The sequence below is a fragment of the Phyllostomus discolor genome, chromosome 13 (genome assembly GCF_004126475.2).
Source record: "Phyllostomus discolor isolate MPI-MPIP mPhyDis1 chromosome 13, mPhyDis1.pri.v3, whole genome shotgun sequence".
NCBI classification, from domain to species: Eukaryota; Metazoa; Chordata; class Mammalia; order Chiroptera; family Phyllostomidae; genus Phyllostomus; species Phyllostomus discolor.
The window spans coordinates 11,844,333-11,858,340 of record NC_040915.2 but is presented as its reverse complement, the minus strand read 5'-3'; the positions used below and the strand labels follow the sequence as shown (position 1 = coordinate 11,858,340).

The 14,008-nt window shown below is 36.9% G+C and overlaps 1 protein-coding gene across 1 annotated transcript in view; it reads right to left on the bottom strand.

The window, feature by feature from the left end:
* The window catches only part of CTNNA1 (catenin alpha 1), a 176,313-nt gene that overhangs the window by 96,621 nt on the left and 65,684 nt on the right, over positions 1-14,008 (bottom strand). Inside the window, exons 6-7 of the mRNA XM_028527221.2 lie at positions 10,024-10,293; positions 7,262-7,465 (exon numbers count right to left, since the gene is read on the bottom strand). Coding sequence (XP_028383022.1) covers positions 7,262-7,465; positions 10,024-10,293 — 474 coding nt within the window. The remainder of the gene's footprint in view (positions 1-7,261; positions 7,466-10,023; positions 10,294-14,008) is intronic.

Here is a 14,008-nt window from a genome sequence, read left to right as displayed (position 1 = left end):
TTCCTAAACTCCAAGAGCCCTTCTTTTACCTCTGTTAACTTGCTTCCTAAGCCCATTTCTTCTACCACTTACTTCTTCTACCTCTGTGACATTTTATATAAACTTTCTCTTATAGTTTGAGTCTTGGCTCTGAATTCTTTCCTAGTCAGAAAGAATTTCCTAACTCAAGCACCAGTGTTGATGAACCAAGGTCCAGTCTGTCTCCACTGATCTAACAATAACAGCAATCTTGTGGAGGATACAACCCTATCCATCTGCAGCATGAACCTGGGCAGGTTTCCATGTCTGCATCATTCTGATTTCAAGAGACCATTCCATTATTGCTCCATTAGACCAGTACCATTTCATGTAATATATAAACATGCACCTTTTTGCACATAAAGGGTTAAAAACTTGGCTATTAAATACTGCAATTCATAATGCCAGAGTAATATACATAGGAAGTATCTCAAACCTCTTAGAAAGCAATACAAAATATAACTGGGGTGAGATGTCTTCCTCAGAGTTAAGAAGCTCTTTTAAACCTCTCATCCATAAAAGAAATCACACATTAATTTTTGACAAATAAGGAATTCAAATTAAATAAATGCTGTTCTGTCAAGAGAAGCAAGTCCTACATATGCTCAATTTTGCATTCAATGCATCTAAATTCTATTTGCATCTATTTACATCTAAATTCTCCCAAATATGCAAGGTAGCTCACAGAAAAGCTTACACTAACAATCGATAAAATTGTAGGCATATAATGCTACAGAACTATGGACTAGCAATACAAGTGAATATCTACTGCAGTAAACCCATGGGTTCAAACAAAGATAGAAATCAGAGCATAGTATATAACAAAACTCAGCCCCTGTAGTTGCATATCACAGAGCCAGCTCAAACACCTATGACACTAGAGTTAATACCAGAGTTTAGAATGTGAGGATATGCTAAAAAGCTTTCTAGTTCTGCTCACTCCAAGCAGCTAAACCGGACATTGTTCTATTTTATTTAGTGAGGAGCATTTGATTTCAGAACATTTATAAAGTTCTCCAGTGGAAAATGCCACCAGCCATTAAAGATGATGACTTAAAACTGTATTGCTAACTTGCAAAGATGAGCAATGACAACAGTATTAAAGGGCTCAGACTTTCGGGTCACAGAAATGTCACAGAAATCTTGAGTTCAAATGTCAACTGTACGTATGTGTATTTTCAAGCAAATAACAATTCAGTAAGGGTTATTATCGGAGTAAATAAGCAATAATGTATGTCTCTTATTACAATAGCTACCATATGATAAGCAGTATAATGGCACAGATAATCCTTATTTTTATTGTTAAAAAAAAGAAGAAACAGTAAGAAAAAGAACGTGTGTGTGCGCATGCGCACCCAGAGTAAAGTCAGGAATGCTATACGCCAAAAATAGGTAGTAGGATTACAAGTGATATGTAATAAACAGTCTGTGATCAGAAAAAAATACTAAGCTATCCTAATTTTGAAAATAAGAAAATCCAGCCATAAAATAATGCAGTAGCAAGCTCTTCGCAGAGTCCTTCAAAGGCTGGGAAATTCTGGCTGTGCCAAAGTGATTCCAGGAAGTCATTTGCAAAACTGAGAAGAGATTAGCATCTAAATGAAGCGCTTCCCTTCACTACAATAACAATATATCTTTGAAAGTGAACATTAACTGCACCCTATTTATACATTCCATGTCAAACTATTATCCAAATCAAATAAAAATAGTATACTTGATATATTAACATAATGAACCCCCTCAAATACATGCCAATCCAATACAAAAAATGTCCAGTTACTGCATTCCTCTTCCAGGATGCTACAACCATTGCATCTATTGTTCGGGGTAAGAGCAAAGATAAAATGTATCCTTAAGTAGCACCATCCTCACCAGGTACTAAGCCGTACAAATTTTCTTCTGCCTAAAACTATAGTTTTAGCTATAAAAACAAAAAAGCTATGATACCTATATGTATGGATTACTGTACCATTCTGGACAATCTATAAAGAAGTTGATGTTAAACTCCTATCTACTTTCCTTAGCTGGTTGGTTACCTGGTAGTCAGAACTACCAAGAGAAATATAACGCAAGCAGGAAACATAAACTATATAAATAATTTAAAATTTTCTAGTAGCCATAAGTATTTTTAAAACGGTAAATTTATTACTTAACCCAATATATCCAAAATATTACCAATGAGACATTAGATATTTTATATCCTTTTCTATGTACTAAATCTTTGAAGTCTGTTGTGTAGTCTGTTCTTACAACACATCTTAATTCAGACTAGTCAAATGTCAAGTGCTCATCAGCCACATACGGATACTGGCTACCATGCTGGATCGCACAGAGCTAGAGCTACTCAAGCCCGAAGTTATGAGCTTCTCACCAATTCTAAATCCTAACTCCAGTCACTCAACAGGCAACCATGAAGGCTGCTCAGGCCAAAACCAAATGAAATTCATTTAAAAAACTGAGGGTCTTCTATGTTTCAGACACTGTGTTAAGTGCTTTCATTTTGGGGTTTTTTTGGCAGGGGGGCGTTTATTTGGTTTTTTAAGAGTCAGGAGTTGAAGATGGATGTACTTGGTCCCCATACATTTTACTATTGCAAGAACAACTCACAGCACGTGCCCTAACAAAGGGAGAAAGGAAAATTATTAAGAATCGGCATGTTCCTCAGCAGAATGAAAAATGTTAAATAAAGAATTCAGCTGTATAAAGTGCAGGGCTCTTCAAAAGGAGATTTTTCACTGGCACTGAAATAACTTAAGAGAACCATTATAACATACAACTGGGCTCCAAAGTCAGCTACATATTTAAGAACAAAAATTTTAATCCATTAACCTAATAGTCTGTTTTAACCCATTAACCTAATAGTTTGACCCCTATTTACATGTTTTGTTTATATGCAGAGAACATTAAGAAGGTCAAACTATTTTAGATTTAAGAAACACATACATAGAAGAAAGGAAAAAGAACTGGAAATACATATCCCTAAATGTTAACAGTAATGGTGGTTCAGTACTTTAATGCACGTGTATGACTTTCAATTATAAAAAAATAAACAAAGTGGCAATAACTTTTTTCAAATTCAATTACATTTCCTTTTAATTCAAGTCATTTACTTTTAAACCTTTTAAGATTACAAGACCCATTCAAGCTGTTTTTCTTTTTCCAGAACCCTCATGGGCAGAGTAACCTTAGGCTGACTGAGCAGGAAAAAATTAAAATTTACCACAATAACCACATTTCACTTCAAGGAAACTTAAAAGTCATTTGTGGAACTACAAAGATTTACTAAATAATCTGAAGCATTTCCGTGTTAAGTAAGTAGGGGTCAAATGCATTACTTTTAACAGTAATATCCCCAATCCTAAAGCAAGTCAGCAATAGAGCCAAGAATACCCTGCAACTCTTCAAACAGCAATTCAAGCAGGACCATTAAGGCTGCTAGAGTCCTGGCCCTCGGAGCCTTTAAAAGGGAGTTTGGCCTTCATCTGATGTTAGAATTAAATTTAAATCCACTCTGATCTAAAATATCACTTTTACTCACTATTTGTTTCAGAGTATCTGGTTTAATTTTTTCTACAAATGTCATGTGTGTACTGAAACATCTACAGGAAGCAGAGGCAAACCATCTACGGCCTTCCTCCCCCATAACCTTCTCGAATGTAAACCAGAAAGAGCAAGAATCTTTGTTAATATATCCTTAGCACTATGAATATCCAAAATTGTTCATTTTATGAATTCTCCCAAGTCAGCATGAGTTCATTAGGCAAACACTTACTGAGTACCTCTTCTAGCATTATACTACATACACCCTGAAAGGATATTTTAAAAACAGTTCCTATCTTCCAAATGCTTAAAACTGAGTTGTAGAAGTTACATAAAGTATATACAATTAAATAATAATTCAAGGAAGTAAACAGTTAGGTGTGAAACTTGAAACAGCAAAGAAATAATGAAGAAAGGTACAGTTTAAAATGGCCTTCAACAAAGAGATGAGGAGTGGGGAGAATGTGGGCCTTGAGGAAGAACATGTTAGGTTTAAACAGTTGGGAAGGGAATTTAAAAAACTTAATGCACAATGTCCTACCAAAGGCATGAACTCAGACTAGCCTGAACAGATTGAAAAATAGGGAAAGTGAATAGAGCCTGAAATAAGGCAACAGCAGTGAAAACAGAAAAAAAAAACAAATGCAATAAACCACTAGAGCAGTTTCACCACCTTAACTGCATACTGGAATCACTTAGGGAACTTTTAAAAATACTGATACCTAGGCCTCAATGCAGTGATTTTTGACTTAATTGGGGGACAACCTAAACATCAGGATTTTTCAAAGTTCCCCAGGGTTTCTAACGTGCGTCCAAAGTTAAGAACCACTGCCTTAGAGGTAAAAACCAATGTAGCTAGATAAGTGACAACACAGAATAAGGAAGGCAGACTTAAGAGATTATGTAAACATTTTGAGAGTATGTATCTATAAAGAATAATGGCATTATTGGGAGAATCCAGGAAATGAAAAAAGTAAAAATATGTGGTTTCTTCTGGACTTACCATCCATCTGTACTCTGTCTACAAAGTTCCATGTGGCAAACCAGTTTTAGTTAATCAAGATTGTCTCAATTCTCTACATACCATAATTATTTGCCTAATATTTTTCAAAAGAAACAATCCAAACTTAAACTGAACCATCTTTTAAAAATCAAGGTAGAGCTCAATCTACAGAATATAAAATAAATCCTCCATAAAGTCCTCTTGGGTTTCCCAGCTAGAAATACTCTCATCTTCCTTGCAATTTTAGCAGTACCTAGGATAGCATTCCCAATAAATGCCCTGTACCGGCCAAGTCTGTTCCAGAAGGGAGGAAACACCACCTCATTCCTCCTTTTATACAGCGCTCAGCATATTACTTTGCATGTGACACATACTCAGTTCATAACTGAGTGACAGGCACACACTACCAGTCAAGTTCTGATTGTCATTAGAGGGTCTCAATGCTTTTGAAGGCTTACTAAATGAGCAAAAAATGCAATATATCCCCACAGTTGCTTCTGCTTCTTGCAGACCCTCTCACTGTTCTAAGTTTTCAGGTGTGTTTCATTGCTCTCCCCCTTTTCCTTACTTCATCACTTTTGACAGAACCTAGCCTGCTCACTGCTACATGAGTTAATACAAGGAAATTAAGTATTTTTATCTTTAGGAGAAACATGCCCAGAGACATCTTCTAAAATGTATTATTTCTGAGTCAAGATCACTTCTTTCAAAACCCCCACCATAAATCAAGCATCAATCATTGTTCTAGTTTTCACTTACATAAAAAAATGTAAGTGTGCTGTTATGGTCTCCATGTCTTCAGTATAAATGAGTGTTTCCCACCTTTACTTACATGCATGCCCAAATAAAGTACTATTTGATACTTTTTACGGAGAAACCAGAAGTTTGCTCATGACCAGGATGACTGGCCTGAAATCTGGCCAACCTCAAGGTTCAAGGGTATCTTATAGACTGGAGCAATAAGAACAGATTCACCACATACTCTCCACCACCAAAGGCTGTTTTTAAAGTGGCTTTGCAATCATAACTGCATTGGACCCTTCTGCACCACTTCAGCACGACATGACATGGCAGACAGGTGACCCACATGTGTACCACGAGTCCTTTGTTTCCACGTGTAAATCTCCACCATCGTAAGCCAGTCTTCGAATTATGTGTTTTTAGTATTTTGATTTTCTAGCTTAGATATGGATTTTTAAATGTGTCCTACATTTTCACTGACTTATCAACCATCATTTCCAAACATCTAAACGTCTAATCTCATTTTTCTGTGGTAGACTGCATATGATTAAAATATGGCAGTGACTTAAAAAGTTCAATATGCTTCACTAATTTCACAATATGGAAGAAATAAGATAAACACAAGAAGGCATTCATCTTCACCCTAGGAATTCCATCATGACTCACTACTATAATCTGTTCACTTACACAGGCATATAAGTAAACAAAGATGATGTATGGAAAATGAGCAAATTAGAAAGTATGAAGATCTTTTCCTGAAAAGTATTAAATAGGAAGAATCACTAGTGAGAATTAATTTGTAGTGTTCCTCTTCCCTTTAAAATTATTTTATTTAATTTTTATTTCATTTATTTCTTCTCTGCCACAGTAAAACATTGGGTACAAGGTCTAAACTACAGTAACCCTTAAATTAGCATTAAATAACTGGAGTGGAAGGAGGATTAGGGAAGGAAAAAGAAAGGCACCAACAATGCAGGGGAAAAAATCAATCAGTATTTTCTATGACAAAAAAAAGTCAGGTGTCAAATTTCACAGCACTGCTTTTTAAACCCAAATCTTAAAAATTCAAAAACACTACTCAGTTTGCCTAACACAGCTCTACTTGGCAACCTGCCATTCTACATGGTTCATGAAAAAAAAATTCACCAACTATATATACATTTTTTTCAGCATTTTGTTTTGCTCAAAATTAACTGACCACCTAGATATGATCACAGAATTTTAGGGGCACTGAAGGTCATTATCCTCAGGAGATGTATGCTGAAATATTTAGATGTGAAGTGACACAATGTCTGCGACTTACTTTCAAATACTTCATTTTTAAAAAGGTTGTGTATAGACACATATAAATATTTACACACACAAACATGCACTCAAAAGCTGAGGAGGAAAGGAGCACACAGAAAACCATTTATGGCCCTGGCTGGTGCAGCTCAGCAGATTGAGTGTGGGCTGTGAACCAAAGGGTGGCCGCCTAGGTTGCGGGCCAGGTCCCCAGTGGGGGACATGTGATAGGCAACTACACATTGATGTTTCTCTCCTTCTCCTTCCCTTCCCTTCTCTCTAAAAATAAATATACAAAATCTTTTCTACAAAAAGAAAACCGCTCTGGCTGGCATAGCTCAGCGGATTGAGCTCGGGCTGCAAACCAAAGTGTCGCAGGTTCGATTCCCAGACAGGGTACTTACCTGGGTTGCAGGCCATGACCCCCAGCAACCACACACTGATGTTTCTTTCTCTCTATCTACCTCCCTTCCCTCTCTAAATATAAATAAGTAAAATTAGGGGAAAAAAAAAAAGAAAAGAAAACCATTTATGTATCCCTTGAAAATTTTGCCTCACCCAAAAGAGTCTAGGAGTCAAGGACATATTTGCCATTTATAGTTTTAAAAAATCTCAGATCCAACATTTACCATGGAAAACTTTTCTTATTTCAAAAATGAAGTTCTGGTAACTCACATTGCCCATGTATTCCGAGAGCAGGTCCTGCAAAGCCTGGCGGACAGCATTACACTCAGCCACAATTCTCTCACGCCTGTCATCACGAGTGCATGATGAGTCAGCCATCAGGGCAGCCCCACTAATGATGCTTTCCAGGCGCTCCTCCAGGGAAGGTCTAAAGCGCTCCTCACTGAAGCTCAAGGGGTCCACAATGATTTGTTTCTGCAGAGAAAGCATTTTTGAATGTTATTGCTAATCTCAGTTCCCTCCATTGTTTGAGGAGGTAAGGAAAGTGCTGATTATAGAAACATCAACATTTAACACAAAAATTACAATGACCAAAAGAAAGTTATACTCCTTGATAGATGAGAGGCCATCCCATACAAGCTGGCCTATGGATCACTTCTCAAAGAAGGTCCTGGAAACAGTACTATCCAGCTGAGTGGGACCTAGATAAGTATCACAAATGGCAAACAAAAGTACGCCAGAATAAAAATCATGTGCAAACTACTCAATCTGAAGATCTAAAGGCCAGCCTATATAGTATTAGTAAATTGTTACCAAATGAGAATTACAAGAAAAATAAAAGCTAGCTTTCTCTTTTCTATATAGAGTATAAAACTGCTACATGACACTAGCAGAACTGTTTCACCATAAAAAAATTAATAACAGCGACATCTATTCCCAAAGTTTCCAAAAAGAATGCATTTATAATCAATTTCAATACATTTCCCTCAACTTACATATCTCATCAAATGTTATGAACAATTCAGTCTTAAATTTATTGTTACCTGTCTATATTCAAGACTTTCTTTTCTCAAAGACCTATCTATAAGAGATGGTAACAATCTGTCCCAACAAAACTAATCTGTGACATCAACTGCCCCAATAAGAATAAATCTTTCCCTTTCTCTGTCTTCCCTTCACTCCATTGACTTAAACCCAGCTTTACCAGTGAATGAGGTCAGGTCACAAGTAAGCTGTAGGTTCAAGGTCAAATATCAACACCCCTTGAACAGCAGCTATTGGTCTCCCTCCAACTTCTTCACTTGATACAATTTATCTTTACACTAGTAAATGTCTGTGCAAATATTTAGCCTTTAATTTTCCTTCATGGGGACTATGTTCTTATTGATTTCAACTTAAATGCCAAGGTTTTTCTTAAAAAGCTTGCCATTTCCCAATAAGTGTACATTTCTTCTTTCCCTTACAGTAAAACCCTCAGTTTCAAAATTTAACATGCAATACCTTGAGTTCATTATTAACCTACATTTTAGTTTATCACTTTTTGTGCTGCACTAAGTTACAGCCAGATTTCACTAGTTAAAACAGAACACACAATGCATTCTGACCAACAGGAATGAGGAATGAATGGTCACAGAACTTTAAAAAAGTCATAGAGCTACAATCCACCTGCAACCATTCAGTCCAACCCCCTCATTTATGAATTAAGTGGCCTCTGATTTTACTCAACTTAGGGCCAAAAGGAACCCTTACTGCTCTGAAAGAGACCAATACTCAATACTGTCAAATCTGAGCAGGAAAAGCACCGATGCCAGTAAATTATAAGATACATAAGAGTTTGCTATACTATAAAGTAAATTAATGCTTAAGGTTCCAGAATAAAAATTCAGTTCTAACACCATGGTCTTTAGGCTTAACACTGTTTTTACAATTTAAGTAAAGGGCTGAGACAAAGGAAAGAAAAGGTAATGGCAAGGAAAAAATGTTTAAACAAAACAAAACCAACAACAACAAAAAAAAACCACTCCACTGTACAGATTCTTTCAAGTAGGGGCATCAAACTCAGTTTCACCAGGGGCCACATCAGCCTCACAGATGCCTCCTCCCCTACTTATGAAAAGATGCTTGCCATCTGGAAAGCATTTTTCCCTTGTATTACTTAAAAAAAAATATTAACCCAATAGTTGGTTAAAAAAAATTTTTTTAAAGATAGTTAAATATTAAACCACCGCCATCTACGGGAAGCCAGGAGGCATTGTGGGTAAAAATTTTAAAAACATAAAACCCACCAAAACCATTAAAGATTAGATACATATATTCTGTGTGTACACAGAATATACAGGCATCATCTATAAAAAGTAATTACATGGCATTATGCTACAAAAGCAGTTTAATTTGCTTTCACATGATTAAATCTACTTTCACATGATTAAATTTTGTCTATTATTACAATTTAGTAATTAAGAAGAGAAGTGTATCTAGGCAGACAAATAAGATTATGGTGGCACTTGTTTTAGTTATTTATGATGTGTCTGCATCTCCCATCAAACTGTACAGTTTGCCTCTGTATCTCCCATAGCTTCACATCTGCCAAAAGGTTAAAATCTTGTTTGAAATGAACTAAATTCATATCCTCAATAAAGAATGATCTCATAGGAGCCAAGGAACTTATATGTACGACCCATGGACATGAACTAAAGGGGGAAATGTGGGTGGGAGGGGGTGTGCAAGGCGGAGGGGAATAAAGGAGGGAAAATGGGACAACTATAATAGCCTAATAATAAAAAAGAATGACCTCATAAAAAACACAAGATGCATAAAAGAATTCAGAAGTTTAATTCAAACTAAAAAAAAGATAAATGCTTGAGACCAAGTTAAAATAAGTAGACTGATGATTCATAAAATTTCTTTCCACTTAGATTGCAAGTCTAAGTAGAAACTGAGCTTTCATTATAAACCTTGATCATATTTCCCCAAAAACCTGTTAACTTAGGGGATGGTCAACAGCCTGAAGTTTCCTCCCTAGCATAACTTACATCAAAGTTATTGAGCGCATATGCCAGTTCTCCTCCTCCTCCACCCTGGTGCTGGGAGGCATCATCTGATGCGGTGGCCTGGGCAGCATTGGAAATGCCTGTGACTGCCTGCTGCAGCTGCTTGTATATCAGGTCTCTGTTGGCCTTATAGGCTGCAACATCAGGATGCTGTAGGCATGCCTGGGATGCAGTATAGAGGATTGGAACATTTTTCTGCAGGATTCCTCTGGCTGCAGCCATCTGATCACGATGGCCCACATCTTTCAGTTCCTACAAGAGCAAAAAACAAGAAATTGAAACAGTCTTCACATATAGGTTCTACTCATATAAAATTTTGTCAGTATATACTAAAAAGTCAGAATTTCTACTAATTAAACACAACATTTTCATTAAGTCTGGCTTGAAAGTTCATCAAGGCAGTATAGCTTGGTAGGTAAGAATTCAAACTTTCCAAACCACATAGACCTGGATTTCAATCTCCAACTCTAATTTTTCCTGGTTATTGTGATCTTATTTCAACTTTCCATGGTCAGCTTCACTTTCTATAAAATAGGAACAATAACAGAACCTCCCATAATTGTCTTGAGGGTTAAATGGCACAATGCATATAAAGCACAGAACTAAATAAAAAGTAAAACATAAAACTGACTAGCATCTTCATTACAACTATATAAATATGTTTGGAATAGTCCAACCAAAATAGAAAAATCACTCAGAGACACATCTAAACAAAATAAGGTTATGAGGATTTTTTTTTATTAAGTTATAAAAATTCATTACAAGAGTTCTGTGAAACCTGGGAGGGGCTATCACAGCTGTACACAAACTATGCAAGCCAGCCAGATGTTCTCCCAAGTATACAACTTCTCCCTTCCCTTCTCCCACCTAAAAGACCACCTTAGGACACAGGTCATTAGGCACAAAGCTGAGTGAGGCTCATGTGCTCCATGACTAAATCAAATGGTGTATATCTCATTGCAATACTCTATATACATGTGGTCTGAAGTGAAACCGCCCTTTTTCAATTTCCTCTACCCCATAATTACAACATAATCTACAGTTAAAAGGATTGGAGGTTCCTGGCATAGTCTCTACTACCAGATTCTACTTAGTAGATAAACAGGGTGTTATGTGTAGTGACAAAAGATACCAACAATAAGATGACAATGGAGTACTTCTGATATCCCACTGTTACTGAAATTACTCAAAGGGAGAAAAGAACTACTATATTTTGCCATGTATAATGTATACCCATGTTTCTGTGTGCATTATGCATGGATTATTATACCCATGGTATGCAACCATTACACTCATGTATAATGTGCATCCTTATTTTTCCCTCAAAAATTCTGGCAAAAAAGTGTGCATTATACACAGAAAAATACAGTCAGTAAGTCTTTAATAAATATGGATCAAAATGCTAAGTATTTAGTAAATGCAGATCACCACCACAGAAGAGGTCTGTCCGGAAAAAGTCCAGCCATTGTTAATATAATAAGAACGGTTTGTGTGACATCGGTGTAACCTGGCAACAAAGGAGAGTGGACTGGAATGCACATGCATGAACAATGACAACGTCACTATACTTAGTCAGCAGGGGTGGTAGGCACTGTTGAAGTGAGCATGTGCACCATGTGGCCATCACATTCAAAATGGCTGAGCAAGTAAAACAACAAATCTGCATCAAATCTTGCATTAAGCTTGAACAGTCCTCTGCAGAAACTATTCAGATAATTCATTCACAAGGCTTTCAGGGATGATGCAATGAGAGCAGTGCAAATAAAAGTCTGGCACAAACCCTTCAAAGATGGTTGAGAATCTGGTGAAAGTGATCCATGTTTTGGAAGGCCTGCAACAAGCAGAACTCCCGAAAATGGTGAATATGTAGGCTGCAATCAACAAAGATCGGTGACTGACAGTGTGAGAACTAGAAGCTGATCTGGGGATTCCAAAAACTACTGTGTCCAAGATTTGATGCAGGGTCTTGGCATGAAATGTGTCATGGCAAAATTCGTTCTGCAGCTTCTGCTACCAGAGCAGAAGAAACATGGTGCTTCAGTGCTAATGACTTGATTCAAACCGCTGCCAATGAACCAGATTTCCTTAATGAAGGTCATAACCGGAAATGACTCATGGGTCTATGGCTATGATCCAGTAATGAAGGCCCAGTTGTCCCAATGGAAGTCGCCTGGTTCTCCATGCTCAAAGAAATTGTGGCAAAGTTGCACCAAGATTAAGACATGTTAACTGTGTCTTTTGATTGGGAAGGAGTTGCCCATTACCAGTATACCCCTCCAGGCCAAACAATTGTAAGGAGGACTACCTCAATGTTCTTCATTAGTTGAGAGATCATGTCTCGTACACAGTTTTTTGGTGAAACATCAAATCACCCAGGTGACAGCCCCCCTACAGCCCAGATTAGGCGCTCTGCAACTTCTAGCTTTTCTCAAAACTAAAATCACCTTTGAAAGGAAAGAGATTTCAGACTGTCAATCCGCTTCAGGAAAATGTAATGGGCAGCTAATGGTGACTCCAGCAAAGGGTTCTGCAGTGTTTTGAACAGTAGAAGATACACTGGGAGACCTGTGTGAGGTCTCAAGGTGCCTACTTTGAAGGGGACTGAGGCATCATTGTCCCATGTATGATATTTCTTGTATTTTGTATCTTCTTCAATCAATTTCTGTTTCATAGTATATGGCTGGATACTTTCTGGACATGCTTTGTAAGTGCCCACCAGAGCTATTCCAGCTCTGTGTAACCATAGAATTTCAATGTTAATGCCACCGACTGAATCTTAAGAGTACAAATTTAAATGTGTTAAAAATAAGTATTACATGTGTAAATATGTAAAAGCAAAGTGACTTAGAAAAACCAGAGTCAATTACTCAAAGTCTGACTCCACCTATTTAATTGCTAATCTTTCTACATGTGATCCTAATTAAGCATTAGAGACACCAAACTGGCTCCCTTTATCTGAAACTTCATCTCACTATGTATTTTAGATTTGCATCTTTATTCAAACCTTGTCTAATATGACAGCTTTCTTTTCCTCCTAGAATACTTTTCTCATTGGAATCTGAATTTCCACGTAATAGCTCACAGCACTCCAAACGCATGTAGCACAGTACATTAGGCTAAATATTCAGAAACAGGACCCTGTGGATTTAGAGAATCAGTGATTATTTCAAGACTCAAGCTACGACAGGGGGCTAAGGCTAACCATTATGCTTCAACAGCTGGTGTACAGGTTCCAGGTAGCATTTTCTAAATGTCTTGTCCTCACCACAACCTCGGGAACGTTAAGTCTGCTAGGGAGGCATTTGCCTTTAAGCACTTGTGCTATGCTTTATAAAATATTTTGCAATCAGCTTTGACATTCTTCCTAAACACCTATAACCTAGATTGGTACAGCCTCTTATAAAGGTCACCAAAGACTCCTGTGGTCACCTAAAGTTAATAGTGTCAGAATTACCATTTAATGCCTGACATTCCTAAAACCACTGCCTGGACTGGTATGATAAACTTCCACCTTCTTTCCATAGACTACATTAGGTTAAACATTCAGAAACGGGGCCCCGTGGATTTAAAGAATTGATGATAATTTCAAAACTCAAGCTATGACATGGGGCTAAGGCTAACCATTATGCTTAAGCACGTGCTCTGTATGACATTTTCTAAATGTCTTATTCATACCACACTGTATCTCTGAATAAGTTCCTATTTACAAAGTATGGGGGAATAATATATTTTATTCTATGATAAAAATGGCAAATATCATCATTTGTACTAACTGCTAAAGCGTCTACTTTCCTTACAACTGCTGTTGCTGTAGCACTAAGAAATGAGTTTTTTTTTTAAGTACAGATAAGAAAACGAACACAATCACAGGCAACACTATGTACTATAAAAATAATAATCAATCATAAGTATTCTTTTCAAGATATATAATGCCTGTAAGTAATCCAGATTAGTGAAAAAAGTGAGC